Source organism: Rattus norvegicus, chromosome 3 (assembly GCF_021556685.1).
Source record: "Rattus norvegicus strain SHRSP/BbbUtx chromosome 3, alternate assembly SHRSP_T2T, whole genome shotgun sequence".
In the NCBI taxonomy this organism is placed as follows: Eukaryota; Metazoa; Chordata; class Mammalia; order Rodentia; family Muridae; genus Rattus; species Rattus norvegicus.
The window spans coordinates 36,119,594-36,141,497 of NC_141536.1; the positions used below are offsets into that span (position 1 = coordinate 36,119,594).

Here is a 21,904-nt window from a genome sequence, read left to right on the forward strand (position 1 = left end):
AGGGATGACAATGAGCTTCTGGTTTTCTTTAGTTGGTTCTGTTAACTTACACTGCCTGCTTTTTCAGGGAGCTCACGTGAATTCAACGTGATAAAGCCTGTGGCTATAACACATCACCATATAATTTGAATTCTACAGATATCTTACATATTTCCCTTGAGCTTCTTGTGTACCACAGTGAGATAAAAGTCCAATTCCAGTCCTGTTACCGAGCATAGGCAACCAAGTCTGGGGTGTGTGTAAAAGGCCCAGTCATAATCTCTATACCAGTCATGTAATTCTAGACCTGTTATTCTGGAAACTTTTGGCAACTGCTACATTCACCATTTAAGGGTGTCTTAAGAACATTAAGGTTTATCTAGTATATTTTCTATATTCAGGCTTATTTCACACATTTATTTTGGTATGGTCCACTTCTTACATGTGTGTACAATTTATGCATTCTTTCCTAATACAACAGTCTTTTGTGGTAACTTGTAGTGTCTAGCAGAATAACCAGGAAACAGTCACTTCATCGAATCTTTTTTTCTTTAAAGAGTAAATATATAAATTTATTTCCATTAAAAGCTGCAAGAATATTGCTTATGATTTCCAGCATTTTGAAATCTCCGTATATTTCCAGAATATAGATATTTCCAGAATATAAATGAAAGGTAGAATGCTAGTTTCAGTGGTTTTTTTTTCATTTATTATATAAAAGAAAAAATTAATGCAGTCTTTGTACACATTTAAATTCCATAAAACAACCCATAGAAATGAGGATACTGTATGCATGCACTCTGCACTTTTTTTTTTGTCGTTAAATTTAAATGTCTTTGTTCACAAAAATAACACCACGGTTTTGTTTTTCTCTTTTTTTTTTTAAGCCGCTAAAGCAGAGGGAGAACCAAGCATGCAGCACGGTGTACATTTGCATAGTGTATTTGCCCCAGCATGCCTTGTAGAACGCTACGCATATCTATGTAACAAAAAACGAAAGGGACAGATTATTAAAATAAACACCCAAAGGAAAAAGGAAGTTATCTGACAAAGGCATTTCCCCCCACCACATCAGCAGAGACATAGGAATAGCCTGGGATATCAACAGCCCTCAGAATAGGGGGGATCTTTTACTACCATCTTGCCATAGTTATTTTTAGTACGTTTCCTATTAATAGCATCAGATTTTAAATCCCACCCACCTCCTAAAAATACAGCTAATGGCTTTATTTATGCTTCAAATAGTATCAGGTACAAAGCAATGGAATCCCTACTTCATATTTTTCCATGGGGACATTTTGCTGATCTCTAACTTGAGGCTGGGAAAAAAAACATAAACTTTCAAACATCCAAAGCCTAGAGGAGCCCTGTGAGCTCACCTGCTGTGCCATCTGTTACCAAGGGAGAAGAAACGGGAACAGAAAACACAGTAATAGAGTATGAGTCGTAACACAAAATGAAGTTCATATGCTTTATGTAAGGGGACAAAATAAGTAAATTACACTCACAGATTGCAAGGCTATGAAATAAATTGCTGGAAAGTATCAAGCAGCACAATTACAAATATGAGAGATGAAATAAATCTGATAAGAAAGAAAACCAAATCTACGTACATCTAAAAACAGGTCTGCCAGATTTAACAGTGGGTTCTGTTGTAAGTTTGTGCTATAACAAATGTGCTTCTTTCACCTCAATCTATTTTCATTTATTGGCAAAATATATATATATTATAATTTTGTACTGTACAATATATATTTTTTGCTACATTATTTTTCTACTGCTAATGCAGAAGTAACAACATAGATTTATTTTGGCAATAAAATGCTTTCATTTTAATAACGTTCCAGAAAATATTGTAAGGCATATGAAAAATAGAATGCAACAATATAGCGTTAATGACCCCGCATGTGTGACACCCCCCATGCAAACGGAATTCACACCGATTTCCCAGAATCCGTGACACTCCCTTGTGAATGGAATTCATATCAATTTCCCCCGCACCCGTGACACCCCCACCCCGTGCGAGCAGAATTCTCACCGATTTCCCCCCGCGCTCTGTGTGTATGGAATTCATCCTGGTTTCAGTGAAGTGTATGAAGTAGTGTGCAAATAGGCCAAGAAAGGCCCCTGCATAAATACAGATCGAGCCATTTGTTGGGAGATTTAAATGCTTAAAATATAACCCAAGACTCTCGAAAAGCTAAAGATCTTCTACTGTTCTTGGTTCTCTTTTTAACTCTTTATGATTTTCAAACTAGGAAGAATCAGCGAATTCCCTAAACTACAATAAATTCATTGGTAACATTTTCTTCCATCTCTCTGTGAATATCTTACATCCACCAAAAAGAAAGGTTCATGGAAAGTTAAGACTCCCCAAGTCTTAGCACTATTTCCTCTTATTTATATGTATTTATGGCAAATAGGAGTTACAGCCCTTAATTAAGATTATCTGCTGAGATACTTCCTAATTGTCCCATAATATACCATCACTACATGCAGCATTTTGTCTTAAATTATCCACAAGGAAAGACATTGCTATCAGAGGATGATTTCGTTGGAGAAAGGTCCTTTCAACAAACGGTGAAACCGTAAAGAGTAACTTCTGAATGCTGTAGCTGTCTGCCCACATAAGCCAGTTTTACTATTTTGATAAACTGGATTGCTTAACTCAACAAGAAGTTATTCTCAATGTCCGTTCAAGAGCACTTAAGTTGCCTGGTTCCATCACCGTCATTTAAAAGCAAAGGACTGTTGTTTGCCAAAGTAGACCCCGCTGGAGTGAGTGACTTAATTAACAGTTACAGTGTTGACACTATTTAAAGATGTGAGGAACTAATGAAGCAGATTTTATTACATGATCTTCTGTAGTTTTTACTCATACAGCCATCCAAGGATTACTTTTATATAATTAAAAAATGTAACGCTGTCATGAGAGATGAAGGTTAATATAAAGGAATAAGGGTTATGTAATCATTTATTTGAAATGTTGATATGAGGTTTGTTCCAATTACATGGGCGTACCAGACAACGCAGATCTCTTACCCAGTAAGTGGCCATAGCATGCCCTTAGTACCCCTAGAGGTCTAGGATCAACCAACTCTGCCTTTAAACACCTAGTCTCTGGATTTCTCTTCCTTAGACCTGAGCTAGAGGCTACATTTTGCACAGAGGTAGTTCCTTTCACTTTGCTTAGTCCCCTAGGATGGCTTCTTGTTAAATTAAACTCACATCATGATAAGCCGTGGGCCAATTTCAAGAAAACCTCGCTGACGTCGAAGAAATGAGAGCATGCTGGGAGCATTTGAAAACAGCGTGAACTCTAAAGGGCAGGCTTGTCTGAACACTTCCAACCCTGCAGCCCAGCTGGGAGAATGGACACTCTCACCAGGACTTTCCCCTCCAAACACGGACCGTTTTCTCTAGAAAAGAGGTAGTATACGTATCATTGTAGAGGGCAATTTGTATGGTGGTGTTGTGTTCTTTCTTTTTCTTGTTTTTAGCAAATACCAAAATAAAATTATATAAGAAAATATACTAGCTTGCAAATCAAGGTTGCCTAGAAACATTCTTCACTGACGTGCGGTGTCTCAACGTTTGGGATATGTTCACTGAAAGAGTTGAAGAGTGCACGCTCTCCTTTGTGAAGCTTCCTTGCCTTCTTTCCCTTTCCCTTTTCACTGCCCCCATTCTCTACTATGAAGTTTAAGGCCCCCACACAAAAGACAAGTTCAAGTATGCAGGTATGAAAAGACGTTAACATTCTAAAAATACATTTTTTTTTGCAAACAGCAATCATAATTGGAGCGAATCACAGATCATTTAAAGTGGAACAAATAATTGTCTTGATTTGTTTCAGACTTCCCTTGAGGATGAAATGCAATGATTTGTACCGTCGCACAGTTGAGACTCTTTAGGAAAGACCGTGAGTCTAATTGCTAACAATTCCAATCTTCTGCCCAGTAGAGCCATATAAAGGCGGGAGAGAATCACAGTCATTTGTAAATACCACTATGTGTTGTTTTAAGTGTTAGCATAAACACGGTAACAGTGTTTGTTATGATACTGTAGTCATCTCGTAGTCTTGGAAACAAGCAAAAGGACCCACAAGTAGCGTTTCCTCTTTTTTCCAGGACCACATGTCCACATTGTTGCATGTGTCTGCATTATTATATACCATGAAAACTCACAGACTTCTATCATGGTCTACTCTAGAAGTGAAAACAGCCTCAGATGATATAGAAATATTTCTCCTGCTTCTCATCATTTGCCGTTTTGAGTGAAATGAATTAAAGCAAAGTACTTGTGGGATAGGCATTCCCTAGAGGTTCTTGGTATGCTTGGCGAAAGTGAAACGTTTTATTTAGTGTATATCTGGATTTTAGTCATTTCTACAAAGCAGCTCTGAGCCTTTAAAAAGAGAGGAGGAATCTTAATCCCTTCCTCGTTTGTAGGAGAGAAACTTATAGGAGGAAGACGAAAGGTATGCAGAATTAAAGTGAAACAGTAAATATATTCATCAAGAATATATATCTTACCCTTTCCAACATAGCTAGCTTTTTAAGAGAACTGCAAAGCAAACTAGGTATGGACTTTTGATGGCAACTGATGGATGAGTTTTGTGCACGGATCACATGGGGCCTCCATCTTTCAGCAGGACATGGAGAGCCAAAGGGGCGGGGCGGGGGGTGAGGGAGAAAAGGGCTGGAGAGGCTTGCAAAACAAGTGACCCTTCAAAGTTGAAAGAAAAGGTAGCCTTGTTGACTAGGAAATATATGTAAATGCTGTTACAGCTACCCGCGCCATAAAATATAAATATCTTAAAGTAGTTAAATGACCAAATTGCTAATGCTACTGCAGAAAAGGCTCAACAGCAATCTATTCTAAATTTATACACCCAAGTGCACTCTCTGCAATTAAATGCTTTAATGCGCACAAACAAGAAACCAGTAAAGCATACAGGAAAATGTTTGGCTAATGTTTTTCTTTCTCATGCAAATATGTGCTATACATGTAATAAATATAGTTTGTTCGCTGGAAAAATGCTCTTCTGTCTTCTAACAAAGTATTTGGTAATGGAAGATTATATGCTTATTAAAGAGCCCAATGAATACAGCTCTGTTAAATGTCTTAACAGAAAATTCTGTAAGCCTCGCTGGATGACAAAAAAGCTTCACAAGCCAGTGTCAGATGTTAGCTTGTCAATTTGACTGAGCCCGTGTTTAAATGTATCAAATGTTTGAGATTACCACAAAATTTCAGGCAGCCTCATTATCAGATAAGCAGGTTCATAATGGGTTGCACATACAGTCAAGACAATGGGTTGATGGGATCCGAGATAGGATAACTGATTAAGAATATGAAACTTAGACTCTTGATCAGGAGAATTAATGAACTGGTACACAGTTTTGAGGACCCATGTCTTTTTTTTGGAGAAATTAACATACTATTAATTATACTTGTTTCGGAAATTGACTTCAAAGCATTAGTAGAAAGAGACTTTACGTCTAGCTCCAATTGGGTCTTTAGAAAACACATGTATTGCGTCATTTCAGAAACAAGCCCTTTCAGAAAGACATTTGTTTCAAAGGGTCAATTTCACTAATTTCTTGGATTAAAGCTGTCTTTAATAACATAGGACATAGGTCATCAATTCCATAAATACACTCATAGAAGTCTAAAGGCTGTTCACTATCAATGGAACCGAGCAGTCTCTCAACTCTCTCTAATGCCGTGTATTGAAACTGTCTTGCTTTTAGTGAATAAATATATTCTGATTCTATGAGGGTTTTTTTTTCTTTCTCTGCAAGATTTTAATTCAGTGTTTTAAGTTTTCCTAATTATTTTGTGAAAACATAACTTTCAGTACCTAATTTGATTATGCCCATGAAACATAAAAGAAGTGTGATGCAGGGCCAAAACATTCATTATATTCAAAGATGGAGACTGGCTGAAGTGAGGGAAAGACACTCAGCCATGCTGGCACAGCTCCTAAGCCCGTGTCGGTGTGCTGTACGATGGACGACTTCCCATCTGAAGCCAATTACCGTTGTAGCCAGAGAGGCCCCGCCACATCTCTGCTACCTGACACCAGGTCTCCAGATGTGTGCAGCTGTGTGCAGACTGACTGCAGAAGGAACAACACCTCATTCTCCACTCTCTGGAACTGTCCATGCTAGGGCTTCTCTTTACCACTTCTCAAATATCCCCTGGATTTTGTCAACTTCAAACTGGCTAACAGTACTGACTGAACAGAAGGCAAAACACTTTGAATACAACAGCTATATCAGGAAAAATAAAAATATTAAAATCTGAGGCGATTATATAATTTCTGCATTAAGATTTCTGAGATTTTTTTTTGGCACTATCAATATATTTGGTAAGTTTGAAAAGCCATTCCGGCAACATTATTAAAATGTTTCTACATTCCAACTTGAAGTGTAAATTTAGCTTCCAGCAAACAAATACCATAGCTGGGTTTGGTTTCTATTAGTATTTTGATTTCCTTATTGGGTATTTTTTTCTTCTCTGATTTTTTCAATTGATTTCAACATGCTCAGGTAGACTTTCCAGTCAATTCACCCAAATTCCAACAGGAATTGGTTTATAAATTGGTTCCAACTGGAACTGGTCATTTGGAATTTCCTACACGGGAAATTATTTTATATGTGCCTTGATCAGTACCCTAAATTACAAATTGATGTGTCTAAAATCTATGAAGAAAACAAAAGGTACTGTTATCATGTAAATGTAGCACTTAAAAATACCTATATGACCGGGTATCTAATACCCTCCTAGACTCAAGGGCATAATGTACTTCTATTTAATTCTTGCCCCTTACATCAAACGACAGCAGACCACCCGCACAGCAGATACTGTGCCATGCTTGCCAAATTAAGATGACTGGTTTATCTTAGCAGTACTATGGCAAATTGTCAACAGATGATGTTTGTTTGTTTGTTTGTTTGTTTGGGCAGCCTCAAAGCCTATGTCGGGAGTCATGGCTGCATCCCCCAGGTGAGCCTCGGTTCCTATGGGGTTTGTAAGTGTCCTGGTATGAGTCAGGATAATCTTCTTCCACCAGAGGGTAGTGATCTCGGCTGTGCTGGGAGCTGGAGGACAAGCGGTTCCTACTCTTGCGGGCCCTCTCATTGTGGTAATTTTCATCAGAGGTCATTAGGCTTCGTCTTTCAATTGGAGAATTCTCTGTAGAGTGGTTGCTATGCCTCATCCGCTGACTCTAAAAATATCAGACAGTTCAAAGGTTAGAGGTCAGCTTCATTCAGTAAACATGGTAATGCATGTGCAATAGCAGGGGCTATAAAGCGAGCTGCTGTCTGACCTAATAAAGCATTTTGATTCACAAATGTTCTGCTTAGAATACCTGGCCCTTTTCTTTGGGAAGCAACATACATAGATGCTTTGTTACTGATAGTTTGTGAGTGTAAGCCTATGATATTGAATGACTGTGCTTCCTATTGAAACACAAGGACTGAAAATGAACTCTTAAATAGAACTTAAATCTATTTAGATAGGTTTAATAATTCTCTCCATTCGGAAAAAATGAGGATTATTTTATCATTTGGAGATAAAATTTAGAATAAGATCTATTATTTGATTCTTTTCATGAATTCATAAAAGTATTTCTCCTCCAAAAGGGCTCACTATATGTTTACTTCATCTTGCCCTAGATCAATATTCCTTATAGCTTTCAAAACATGAATGAAATTACTATTTGCACTATCCATTAAATAATGGATTTGTTTCTGTGTCTGACTCAGATATGAAGCTCAATCTTCAGATATAAGCCACATTCCTTAAGATTATAAATTGAAATTAACATCTTAAGGCAGTTACTTGATGACCCAAAATATATTATCTAACTTTTTTTTCCTCACTTAAAGAGTGCCTGTCTGTTTCTGTTTACCAGATTAGATAGGTCACATCGATTACAGAGCAGGAACATGATGCAACCAAGGCCCAGGTACCTCTTCAGCTTCCCACAGGAGGAAACTCATTAGTGGGTCACAGATCATGCCGTCAGACACCTTTGGTTACTGGGAGAAGTAGGCCACAGGATAAAGGCATCAAGTGAACTCCTTAGGGAGAGCTACTGTATGTGGGAAGTCATAGGGTTATGTTTTATAAACAATACCCACCATTAGACCCTCCAGCACTACGAAGTTTACTGGGTCACTCACTCATTCCCTTTATTTCCATCCGGAGTTAGCCATAGCCAATAGGAATGTCACTCTTAGACCACTGTACCCGAAGGAAACAAGGCAAGAAATGGTGCTGGTGCCTACAGACGTGCTAACCTTTACCATCGTCCATTTCCTATGTTCGTTTCTAGTGTCAGGAGAAATTCATTTATTTGGCAGGTTCTCTGCTTACCAAGGTGCTGTCTGCAGTGGAGTAATGTAGTTATAATAACAATTTCAGAGAGTGCCATTTAGCTTAGAGTTAACTCTACGAAATCTTCAATTATGGCTATCATTATAACCCATTAAAACAAAACCAGTCATGTTGCCAAGAGGTTCATTTGACTGTATATGCCTCAGCTCGGAGCTTGGATCCATTCCAGCTGCTTGATAAATGGTGAATAATTATTACTGCAGGGAGGCAGGACTCAATTTGTATCACCAGGCCTCTGGCATCCAACTTCTAGTTCTGACTGAAACAGCAGAGCAGCAGGAGAGATGAGCTCTGACGTCCTTTGCGCTTATCTCCAAACTCCCTACGCTGACCAAGGAAGGCCCCTAGATACTGCCCAGAAACACAGGAACCTGATGTCATTCCCAAATCTGCTCACTCATTCTGTTTGTACAAGATGGCGGGCAGGTTCAACACCTGTGGAACAGGAACAGCTAAGGCAGCCTGGAAGCTGAGCTGCGCTGAAGTGCTGTCCATGGTACCATGCAGTTGAGAGTAAGTGCATTATTATTACTGTCAAAATAGCTGACGATTAAGTCTACCAGAGATTTCAGAGTCCTTAAAAATCTAGGTGAGATTCATTATCCCTTCACAGTAAAATTCTTCAGAACAAGAAACTTATGGGGAGAGCAGACTTTCTCAATGACAGGTCAGGATCAGGGTAAGGTTTAGATTTCTTAATTATAACAAAATTTAAGTTTATTTATTTTATAAGTAGAAATATTTTTCCTGCCTATATGTCTGCACACCACATGTGTGCCTGGCACCCATGAAGGTCAGATCTCCTCGGATTGAAGTTACACATGGTTGTGAGCCACCATGTGGTTGCTGGGAACTATACCAGGTCCTTCAGCCAGCATAAAAAGTGTTCTTTAATATTGAGCCATCTCTCTAACTCCCTGTGTTTTTAAAAAGAAATGCAGTGCCCTCCTCTCTTGCTTCTTCAGATTAATAACAACTGGAGTCTTCATCTTAACTAATTCTCTATTGGACCCTGAAAATAAGGTTGCAAAAGTTATAAGCCAACAAAGAAAGGAAATGTAGTACCTGTAGTCCAGAGATTGCTGTGGGATACGGTGAGAGAGCTGTGGAGCCCACGTTCCTCCCCAGCAATGGGGTCATAGGGGTGCTACTGCTTGTGTGGGTGGCACGCCAATATGCCTCCAGGTACTCTCCCAGATGTTCACAGGCATCCTCAAGTTGATTCTCATCTAATATAACATCAAACATTTCCTGCAGATTATAAGAAAATCCATCATATTCCTACTGTAGGTTTTACTGAAAACTCCACTGATGGCGGAAGTAGCATTCCTCATATGTAATAGTGACTATTAACTATTTGGATCTTTCCTGATTTAAAGAGAAAAAGATGAAGCCAGGGAGTCAGAGCGCACACCTTTGATCCCAGCACTCGGAAGCAGAGGTAAGTAGATCAAGGCCAGCTTGATCTACAAAGTAAGTCCCAGGACACCCAGGGCTACACAGAGAAACCCTGTCTTGAAAAACAACAACAAAACCTGAGAGAGAGAGAGAGAGAGAGAGAGAGAGAGAGAGAGAGAGAGAGAGAGAGAACATGAATATAAAAACACACATTCACATTTTTGTCCAAGTATTCCTACACTGCTGAATTCCACCAATTTCAAAACACAAAAGAAACAAGTTAATGATGATGCCAGAAATAGAGTTCTGAAAATGACTGGCACCATGACCAGACCCTTGGAATAAGTATTATTCTGGTAACTGAGTTGAAGGTAATAAGTAGTACATAGTTCATTTCAGAATGCTCATGAAAATGGTTTTATCTGTTCCATGATAAAACAAATGGGAAGAGAGTCTGGGACTGACATTAGAGAGCCTACAACAGTGATGTCTGCTACTATGAGACTGTTTTGTGAAATGGTTAAGAACAAGAGACTTTTAACTGGGGAAGAAACCACACAAGAAGCAGTTGGCGTCCATGTGTGTGTCAGTAGTAAGGACTTTGCTCCACATTTGCCTATAAACAAGAAGCAGTTTATAGTTTTCAAAAGAGTAGAATGGTTCTTGTGTTATGGCAGTGTGGCTGGGAATGAGAAGAGGATTTACCCACCACATAGACTTTTGGAGGGAAAGGCAGAAAACCTTGACGCCTTGTCAAGGGAAAGCCATTCGAGAGGGAAGTGCTAACATACCACATACAAGTAGAAGGTGGTGGCGAACCTTGCTTCTTCCATCACCCTCACTACATCCCCACTGTTTTTATGAGTTTATTTTACCTATGTAAGAACTTCCAGTACTAAGCCAAATACATAGTTACTGTCACCAGCATTCGCCTTGCGGGGTAAAGATTAGAGGCAACAGGAAGACGTGGAGTTAGCAGTGTTCCAGCTGGTTCATACTCCCTAGGGCTTAGAACAAAGGATTCCTGAGGCTGTCATCACCATGTAACTGTCCCAACGCCAGTGTTTACTATTTGCTTGCTCTTGGTGCCAAGGGTTGAACCCATGAACTCAGGAAAGCTGAACACGTACTCGGCCACTGAGCTGTCTTCCAGTCTACTATTGACTCCTCACTGTATCAACCTTTACTGAAAACAGTTGTGCCTAAGCTGGGAAAAAATTTGAGGGCCCTTATCATGGAATGTTGAAAGCTAGTGACTTCCATCCACACTGACTTGTCAGAGGAGACTCAACCAGGTCAACTTACAGAGAAACACTGTAACACTTTCCAATTGCAGGGAACCATGGAGTTGACCTGACCTAGCTGTCCTGACAGGCATGTGTCCTAGGCTTTTTAGGTTAGAGTCCATGGATCCTGAGGTACAATGTGCCTTCTAGTTCCTGAGAGACCAACACACTCCCTCAGGAAGAGAAGAAACCCTGTCATTTTGTGTTTCTCTGTGCATTCCCTTAGTAGTTAAGGAACCATGGAAGCTTGACGGGACAACTGGTCTTAGATATTTATCTGGCTCTATGGGTATTCAGTGGCAAAGAAGTCCGTGGTATATCATGGACAACTTGAATACTTTATTGTATCCTGGGAACTACAATTTTATTGATCCTGGCAACTGCCATTGTAATTTGTTCCTAATCAAAGTATAAAAAGTTTGGTTGTTCTCAATAAAATCGTAGCAGCTTCAATCTTAACTATAGTTCTTCTAGCCTACATCTGGTTTCATTCCTCATGGCTCTATCAGATGACCTTGGTCCCAACCCTTGCAATCTATAGAATTTCCAGTGCACTCCCTATGCATATTTCACTCATCCACACAATGTTTACTCAACATTTACTTTGTTTCAGGCTCTATGGGTATTCAGTGGCAAAGAAGCCCAATTTCACCCTGTGCTTGAAAGTCATACATACCATATGGTAGGAGAGACAAGCTTTAAAGTATCCAAACTCTTAACAATCCTTGTCACACCAAGAATAATTCAGAACAATAGAGAGACCAAGAAAGTTAATGTTTGGAGCTGTGACTTAAAAAGTTTTATAGTTAGAAAGAGGTCTAGAGAGACTGGTTTAACTTATGAGGAGGGAAAATGGTGAGTAAATTAAATAATTCTATATGGAGAGGAAAGAAAATAAAACAGGTAAAGAAGACCTTTGTGGCCCATGAGGCACAGTACCTAGGTACTTCTAGGCACTTAGTACCTAGAAGTTTGGTTGCCAAAAACCCTCACCATAAATCTTGCTTCCCACCAAGTAAACCAAAGAAGCCTCTCTCTCTTGCCATCAAAAACCTCCTCCCCTGGTTAGCAGAGGCTTCAGCCATCACAAGATGAGCCCTGAGACCCACCCTCAATGCTATGACAGACACCGTGTTGCTTCAGTGCTGACTTGAGCAGAACAAGATCAAGTACAACCCCAAAAGCACCACAGACTGGAAGAACAGGTCTGGAAATGGGCGGCGCTCGCTGAAAGGCTCCTCTCAGCTCTACCCAGCTCCTCTGTTTCACACAATTCTGTGACTTAGAGATCATGATGGTGCTTTGTTATTGCTCCTGGCCACTGTACACATTATGTTGCATAGGCATGTAGCCTGATTTTGGGTTTGTTTATTCCCAGTAAGGCATTAAAGACCTTAGCTAGAAAGATCTCAACAATGTATATGTAGTTCTCTCTCTCTCTCTCTTCCCCCTCCCTCCCTCCCTCCCTCTCTCTCTCTCTCTCTCTCTCTCTCTCTCTCTCTCTCTCTCGTGTGTGTGTGTGTGTGTGTGTGTGTGTGTGTGTGTGTGTGTGTGTGTGTGTGCTATGCTATGCCCAGAACTCACAGCCACCCACATATTAGGCAAGCGCTCTGGCCTTGAGCCACATCCCAACATGAATAGTTTTCAACAAAGGTGGTAAGAATTTAATAGTGGGAAAAAAGTCAATCTCTTCAACAAATATTTGGCAAAAATGGATATGCTTGTGCAGAAGAATGAAAGTGGATTCTTTTCTCTCACCAAACAAGAAACCAAGTTCAACCTAGATCAAAGATATAACTAACTCTTAAGTCTGAAACCATGGAATATGAAAACAGGGCAAGTACTTTAAGACATTGGTGTGGGGGTGTGTGAGGGTGTGGGGGTGTGTGAGGGTGTGGGGGTGTGTGAGGGTGTGGGGGTGTGTGAGGGTGTGGGGGTGTGTGAGGGTGTGGGGGTGTGTGAGGGTGTGGGGGTGTGTGAGGGTGTGGGGGTGTGTGAGGGTGTGGGGGTGTGTGAGGGTGTGGGGGTGTGTGAGGGTGTGGGGGTGTGTGAGGGTGTGGGGGGGTGATAGTAATCTAAACACACAGGCAACAAAAGTCAAGATAGACGAATGAGAGTTCACGGCACAATAAGAAATGCTGACGCAGCAAAACAAAATTAAGAGACAAGATAGAAAGAAAAACATCTGCCAATGGAAAACTGCACACTGACATTCAGCACGCAGAAGGAACTTGAAAGGATGAACATCACAGGTACTTCTTAAAATGAAACATGTAAGTGTCCAACAAGCACATAACAAAAGCTCACTTTCACTAATTATAAGAGAAATGAAAATCAAACCACAACGGGGCACAGCGTGTTGGCTTAAGGCTGTAGTCCCAACACACACAAAGCTGAGGCAGGAGAATCACACATTTGAGGTCAGCCAGGAAAATTTTAGACCAGCTTAGGTTACATAATGAGACCTTGTCTGTGAAGGAACAAAATAAGGCTCTGCACTAAAGTACATTTCCTAGGCTTGGTTTGATTCTTAACAAACAGCACGGCAAAAATAACCACAGTTGAGATGGCCTCTCGCTCCAGTTAGAGTGGGAATTATCAAAATAGAAGGAATGGTAGAACTCTTACACACTCTTGGTGAGACCAGACAGGAGTGTAGACCTTATGGAAAAGAGATGGAGACTTCCCACAAAATAAAAGTAGAAGTACCACATGATCTGGGGTGGAGTGTTTATAACTAAAATGAACTTGCACTCCCAAGATCATCACAGCACTATTCATAATAGCCAAGATGTGGAACCAACCCAGATGGCCGACCATAAATGTAGGGGTAAAGAAAATGCAGTATAGTTATATAATAGAGTACTGTTCAGACATGGAAGAAGGATGGACTAGAGAAGGTGGGCTGAGGGGGAAAAACGCAGCAAGTCACACCTTCTCATTCACGTACGGGATGCAGTAAGTTGACCTGTAGAAGGGCTGAATGGAACAGAAGGCAGGAGAAGAGAAAGGAGTTGGGGGTAGGGACAAACAGGAAGTTTTAGGGACAGGGAAGAATGGTAGGAGAACGTGGGGGTCCCAGGTTGTAGAAGGGTGCATGGCATATTGATGAGTAGCAATGAACCCATTAATCCAAACAGTTTACATTTGACAATTAAAATGAAAAATTTTCAAGTAAAGAGAAAGACTTTTTGCCAGACTGCAAGGTGGGGAGTGAGGTGTATATCACTTGGCTCTCCTCCATTACCCCATCACTATGGAAACCACAATCGGCACAGTTAATTGCATAGAATTTTAATAAAGTGCTTCCCTTTGCCAGTGGGTAGGATTCGTACACATCTGCTCAGGGCTGTTTGCGTAAGCCTGATCAGTTCTTGCAAACTGCCTTTTTACTGCTAGGTGGCAGCTATATGGTAAAGGATGGTTGGAAACTGTTCCCAGGCTTTCAAAAAGCAGAGAGAGAGCAAACTCCACCTTCTGAATGACCCTGATGTACGGACTCATTTCCAACTGGGAAGAACTTCACAGACTATGTGTCCCGACAATTGTCTTCTAACTGTTTAGAAAATAACACAGCTGAATAGAACAATGCACTAGAATGACACCAGGAAGGGGGATTTCAAAAATATATATATTCAAACTTGAAGAGAAATTCGAAGTGAAGCAAACCAGCCTGAGCTCACTTGAAAATGAATGTAAGTGCCATGTCTCATCATCCACTTGCTGTGCAATGCAGGAGGTCCTAAGCGTGCAGAGAGACAGAAAGAGCCATTTAATCAGCAAAAGTCCCTGGCAGTGAGCAGTCTGCCCCTCTGCTGTCGGGCCTGTGGTGACGCCCGTAGTGAAAAGGAACAAGACGTGTTCCGGAGAGCTGCCATGCTGAACACCTCTGCCCTTTCTGCAGTTGAGGCATGTTGGGTCTGTGCGGCTGCTGAAGTAAACAAGTGAGCAGGAACACGCAGGAGACCTGCTGTCTGGATAGGCATTCCCAGAAGCACAGAGTGCAAAAGCACTGAATTCTAGGGGGTAGAAACAGGCTTGCCATATACTCAGAGCTCGGCGAAGAGCAAGGCTTAAAGGAGATAGGAAAGTGTGAAGGGTTTTGATGTTTCAGAAAGTCCTAAGAACCTCCCCCACCTCCCTTGTTAAGCAGCTTCACTGGGGATTGAGTGCCTCTGCGTGAGCTGTTTGTGCTAAAACCCAGACAAGGAGCAAACAGAAACGGTCACTCCAGTTTTTACATAACAAACACTAGTGTTTGGGTCCTATATGAGGAATGGAGTAAATGCCCTTTATTTGTATTCTTTTGGGAGGGAGAACATACAGAGAGTGACTGGTAAGTTTTCCTTGATTGACTACAAAGTACAAACTACTCATGTATTTTGTCCACCATGTTTATGGAGGAAGTCGTAACTATTTTTAATGCAAAGCTTAAAACCCAAGAAACCAATTGTGCTGTTAGCTTTATCTCCCTTTAGTTTTAATGTTTTACTTTATGTGTATGAGTGTTTTTGCCTGCATATATGTCTGTGCACCCAAGGAGGTTAGAAGAGGGCATTGGATTCCCTAAAATTGGAGTTACATGCTGATATAAGATGCCATGGTGGGTGCTGGGAGTCAAACCCAAAGTCCACTAGAAGAGCAGCCAGTGCTCTTAACTGATAAGCTCTCTCTTCAGCCCCTTGTTTTACCTTTTTTTCTTTCTTCTTTTTTTCGGAGCTGGGGACCGAACCCAGGGCCTTGCGATTGCTAGGCAAGCACTCTACCACTGAGCTAAATCCCCAACCCTTAGTTTTACCTCTTAAGAAGACAGTTCACTCCTGAGTTTTAGCAAGACAGGAGAGCATATGTGTGGCAATTTCATGGCTCATACCTTGGTTCCATTTATTTGTTGTGTGTAGATACAGTATTATGTGTATCACCTTTCCTATTTCTAAGAGGAAGAGGGCAATACTAGGAATCTATACACTTCCATTTCTTTACTATTGTAATATAGAGAGGCCGCTAAGGGGCCACCACTTAAGAAGAATGACCAGCATATGCTAGTCAGTAAAATAGCATGGCTGGATGGCTCAGCCCCAATACTAATTACATGACAGCCAGTAAATGTTACCTCCACATGAAGATTGCATTATTTGTATTATCAAAGTGTCTGGGTTCTTGAATACTCAACTCACTAGCTGGAAACCAGAGTCCACATTTAGATGTCTGCTGTTGTTTAGGGATCTAGGCTGTTTAGGATGTGGAGACAGAGAAAAGTCAAACAAGAGTGGCCGACTCTGGCAGAAGCTCTTTTTTAAGGCACTAAAGAAAAAACAATCAGTTCTTGATACAAAGGTGAGAATTTAGGAACACTGATTTTGAATCTCAATGCATTTTCCTCCCGTGTCTCTCTCTGCTGCCTGTTCTTATTCCTCAAAGACCATGACAATATCTGGCAGTGTTGATGTCCACGGAAAAGGCAATCGGTGGTTTTGTTAAGTTTATGTCAATTATGTGTGTTATATCATAGCCTTCGTAGGAAGGGGCCATTTCCATCATACTACGGCCAGGTTGGTGGCTTGAAATCTCTCGAAATGTATAGAATGAAATTCGATCCTGCGAGGCCTTGTTTCGTGAAGAGAAGATATAGAGCAGATTACTTTGTTTTTTTAAAAAGCAGTATGAATAATTAAACAGCGAGCGTCCAGGGTTTCATATGCATGAATGCAACAGCAGAGAGAATATGTCAAGCAGATGAGTGAATCCGTACAGTTTTCAATAATTTAAATGCTGCTGGAACTGGGCAGTGGAAAATTCCCCTCAGCACTTGCCTGTGTGATAGAATGACTTCAAGTCCATTTAGCCATGGGAAATAAAGGAGATGAGAAGAGGACCATTCTGGTTCTCAAGACGTTAGAGGTTTACAAGCCTCTGCTGAGAAGATGAACTCACCTCTTACAGGAAAAGTGGTCCATGTCATTTTATACAGACAAAAAGCCATTAGCAGCTCAAAGAGCCACCGGGTCAGCATTTGGTAACACAAGCCAGCCTGCAACTAAGTGGGATTAAAGGATTATATTTCATTTATCATCCAATTGTCTATCTGCTGGTCGTGCCAAGCAACTCTTATTACCACACTACTGGGACAAGTTGAACCTGGCCTTTTCTCTGACAAGGAAAAGATACTAATAGCTGAAGAAGACAATTGTTATCTATAAATATATGGTGTGTAGACACACACCAAGAAAATGTAATCTGGTTAACTACCGGACAAAGAGTCTGCAAGGACTCCTACATCCCCGTGCCTAGGGACACTTTCCTGATTGCCTCCCTACTGGGAGTTACGTTTTTCTCCCTAGAGCAGATTTTTAAATGACCACAAATTCCTCAGTCCTTTCGGTACTGAGATGGTACACTATGTCCCCTCTCCTTGGATTTGGGTAGCCTCTGTGATCACTCTGTTAAGCTAAATACTGAGGAGATGCTGGGATGGGACCTAAGATAAACCCTTAGGAGACTATGGTAGAAGCCTATAGCCCTGCAGAAATGGGCTCATGACAAAGGCCCTGAACCAAGTGGAGAGGAAGAACAGGTTGAATCCCTCCCACTTAACCCTGCTGATATCTTGCTCACCACTGTTTGAAGTCACCATGTTTAGGCCTATGTATTTTGCAGTAATAGATAACAAAGCTTGCTCTAGAAGAAGAGTGGCCATTTCTTTCAGTTGCATGGGTCCTGCCTCTTGCCTCTACAGAGTTTGAATGGAGTCTAGTCATCCCCATGATTTATATGCACAGTGATGATTGCTACTCAAAGGCAAAGTTGAATAGTTTTGGAAAGAATACCACTTGGCTCAACAAACCTAAATTATTTACTCTCTGACCCTTTATTGACTCTTCTAGCAAAATCCTTACCAATAGAGCCTCGTGTTCTCTCGAGTGGAGAATATGCAGTGTGCTGGCTAGTATATGTCAACTCAACACAACTAGAGTCATGTGGGGAGAGGGACGGCTCACTTGAGAAAATGTCCCCAAAAGTTTTCTCAATTAAGGATGGATGTGGAAGGGCCCATCTCTGTGGGAAGTGCTACCACTGGGTCGGTAGTCCTGGGTGCTATAAGAAGCAGGCTGAGAAAAGCACCAGGAACAACACATTAAGCAAAGTTCTATAGCTCCAGCTTTAGCTTATTCTTCCAGGTTTTTGACTTGAGTTCCTGCCCGGACCTCCCTAGGTAATGGACTACAAGCTTTAAGATGAAATAAATCCTCTCCTTTCCAAGTTGCTTTTGCTCATCGTGTTTTATCACAGCAACAGAAACTCTAATACATGTAGTAACTAACCTGTTGCTATTTACCATCTAGTGTATTGGTTCTCAACCTTCCTAATGCTGTGACTTTTAATATAGTCCTCTATATTGTAATGACCCCCCAACCATAAAACTATATTGTTATTTTATAACTGTAATTTTGCTACTGTGATGAATCATAATATAAATACCTGATATGCAGGATATTTGATATGCAACTCCCAATGGGATCATGACTCACAGTACGAGAACCACTGATCTGGAGTCTTCCTGAATTAAGACACTCTCATTTTCCAAGGCATCTACCCTTTGGGAAGCCAGTTCACCTCTTCTTTGTCTCAGGTCCCTCACTTGTAAAATGAGAAGATTGGAACAGAACTGTATTTCCTTTTAAGTATTCCATGAAACATTAAACCCACTGGCTTTTCTATGGAAAAAGACCGGCAGACACAATACTGAGAAGCACAAGATATTCTCTATCCTGCTGGAGATACCGAAAGCACATACTGGTCTTCTAAACAAAGAAACCTGATGACCAGTGTTTACATTAGCATTTGCTTAGACATCTTTTTAAGACAAAAAAAAAAAAAGCAGTGCTCTTTTCCCCAATACCATCTGACATCATCCAACAATAAGGTGCACACTACCAGGTCTGTACCTGGTAGTCCCTGGAACCAGACATATCTTTTCTAGCTCCAGAAAGTTAATTTTTCTCCTTCCCTTTGCAGAACCTGCTGCCTATGACATCATCGCAGTGTGAGTGAGACCCTGCTCCTGGAGTCTGCAGACTCAGCAGACTGGAGACACAGAAGCCAAGTAAACAAGCTGCAGATCCTTCCATAGGAACTAAAATGTCCCAGCGATCGCCAGTCTCTGGGAGACAGTGATAATTATGGTCTGGAAGTGAAGGGGCAAATGCAGACACATTTTTAAAAAATGTTCCTGGCTTTTGTAATCTGAACATTTCTTCATGTGGGCCAAAATAGAATGCATGATTCTTCCCCAGAATGACAAATGCTATATGCACACAATATCACATGCTTTGAAAATGTTAAGTACATGGTTACCTTAATTATTACTCTGTTGAAAATGCTAGGCTTTCTGACCAATTATTCAGAACAAAGATGTGCCTGTCTTGCTAATGTCGTGATAGAGGAGGGAGGTCCTCCTAGTACTCTGACAAGTTGAGATTGCAGACCTGGAGACAAACCCAGCATGTCGCTCACACGTAAATATGTGAAGGCGCCTAATTTTGGTCCCATTTATCTCAGAGGTAGCACAGCGTGCACATACATCTCTGTAAAGGCCCCCTTGTGATCATCCTGGCATGAGGGAAGGCATTCTAAAGAGATACTTGTCAACTTCTCTTGGACTGTCAGACTACCGAAACAACGAACTCCAAGGGACGAGGATTTACTCGGGGACCTTTGGGTGGTGCATAGAAAGGCCGAAGCCATGGTGTCCAAGGAAGAAGGGGTTTTCCACAGATGACAAGCTTTCAGAGCAGATGGGGATGTGATGTGTCGATGAGCTGGACCACACCAGGACCAGAAATTCTTGCCCCTTATTTAAGCCTAAACTTACATGCTAGCATCCTGAAGGTGGATAGGGGACCACTGGATGCCTTTGTTCTTCTCGCCAGCCTGGACACATTGATTTCCTCTGCTCTTCATTCCTTGTTTCTTTAGTTGGCACACTGGATAGGTGGTGGGTCCTTGCTCCTCAGGGCGACTGAAGCCCAGGATTTCACTCTAAAAACTGCAGGTGTTTTCTAGCAACGGCACTAGGGGGCATATTGACTTTCACCCCTCCACACTTATCCCTTTATCTGTTACCACCTCGAAAATCTCAATTTCAATAGGTCATAAATTAGTTTCTCTGTAATTGTTTTGACTGAGTGCTAATAAACTGACATAAAAAGAAAAGTTATTTTCTCCAATAAATTTCTTGTAATTCCATCTCCATTTTTAGTGACTGCTTGCTAGAATACTGAACTGATTATAACTACTATTCTCAGATTGTCCTAAAAAGTAGAAAGAATAGTGCAGTTGGTGGCTGTTCATGCCTGTAAAGAGTATTTTGCTAAAATAATACTGAAGAAATAATCTTTGGTAAAGATTATTTCTCTTCAACTGTGAAACATTACAGGGCCAGGGGTTGGGTGACACGTTCTCTTCTGGTTTCTTGTGTTTTATCCAAGCATTCCACTCTGTAAGTGACATCTTTAGTAGGCCACATGGCATTAACATAGATCCCTGGATCTATCTGCAGGGTGGGTAACCTGATAGCTGTGTTGTGCGAGGAGGGTAGGTGGTGGTGGAGAAGAAGAAACAGCTTGGAAGTCAGATCCACTTCTAATCTTAATTCGCTATGTGACCTCAGCAAACTCATCTATCGACTCTGGTTTAAGCAACAAGTGGGACTTAAGGCTGTCTATTCACTAGCTCATAGTGAAAAGCATCCAGCAAGTTGTGTGGCAGGCCCATGTTAAATATCTAATTAAGAGATGTAGCCTTGTTCTTGCTTTTCTTGTCTGTGCAACCTTTCGTTCATTCTCTACTCCTTCACCACACATTTATTATGAGCTCACGATGATGGAGTCATATAGTTCGACCTTGAACCTGAGAGGAACACCCTCACAGATTCCCACAGACCAGGTATGGCAAAGCACAGAGCACAGTGGGGATGACGACAGTGGCTCCTGGACAGCATGTATCATGTGCCAGGCACTGTTCTAAGAACTTTCTCACACGCGCACACAGGTACCTCTTGGATTTTTACCCCAATCCTTTATAGCAGGTTTATATAGCTTGTCTTACTCTGAACAGCCATGCTGTCTCACCTCTCCAAGTCCTTGAATTGGGACTCTATACTGTCACAGAGCATAAATGACCCTTATATAAATATTTTTAAAGATCTAGTGAGCCAAGATGATGGTTATATCTTTTAGAGAAATGTAGGCACAGAAACCACTAGTCAATTGAGCCGACACAGACATGACTGGCATACCATGCTTTGAATGCCTATGAAAACAGTCACCTTGCCCAGCCCAGCCCACCAATGTGTGCCTTCCAATCCTGCAGGTGTTTTCTAGCAATGACACTAAGTGACATATAGGCTTTCACCCCTCAAAACTTATTCCTTCATCTGTTAGCAACACCCGGACCCTCCAGCTGCAGTCCAGTTTTGACCTTCATTCAACCTTACACTCTTTCATGCACGCCAGAATCTTCTAGTAGGAAAGTTAAAGGAAAGGTAAGCTGTCGTACTTTCTTTTGCTCTTTTCTTACAAATGCACACCTAACTGGATGTGGTGCCTGGATGCTTGCAAGGTAACCACGAAAGTAGGAAAGAGAGGGTTTCAGACTCGGAGTTCGGTTCTCAGGACAAGGCAGACACTATGCTGTCCTGGAAGTCCGAGTCCACCTAATAGAACACCAGCAGCTCACTCCAAGAAACCACTCACCATTACCACCTCTGTTAGAATAGAAGCCATGATGTGAAAGGAAAGAGCACCCACCCCCGCCCCCTTGTAAATGGT

General features: G+C 41.2%; 1 protein-coding gene across 11 annotated transcripts in view; it reads right to left on the reverse strand.

Moving 5' to 3' along the window:
* Positions 1–665: 665 nt before the first annotated feature.
* Cacnb4 (calcium voltage-gated channel auxiliary subunit beta 4) overlaps positions 666–21,904 on the reverse strand; it is a 250,104-nt gene continuing 228,865 nt past the window's right edge. For all 11 annotated transcript variants that reach the window (XM_087654045.1, NM_001399143.2, XM_087654041.1 and 8 more), the window contains 2 exon segments: positions 9,457–9,642; positions 666–7,216 (listed from right to left, as the gene is read on the reverse strand). In XM_087654045.1, coding sequence (XP_087510171.1) covers positions 6,956–7,216; positions 9,457–9,642 — 447 coding nt within the window. In that variant the 3' untranslated portion in view covers positions 666–6,955.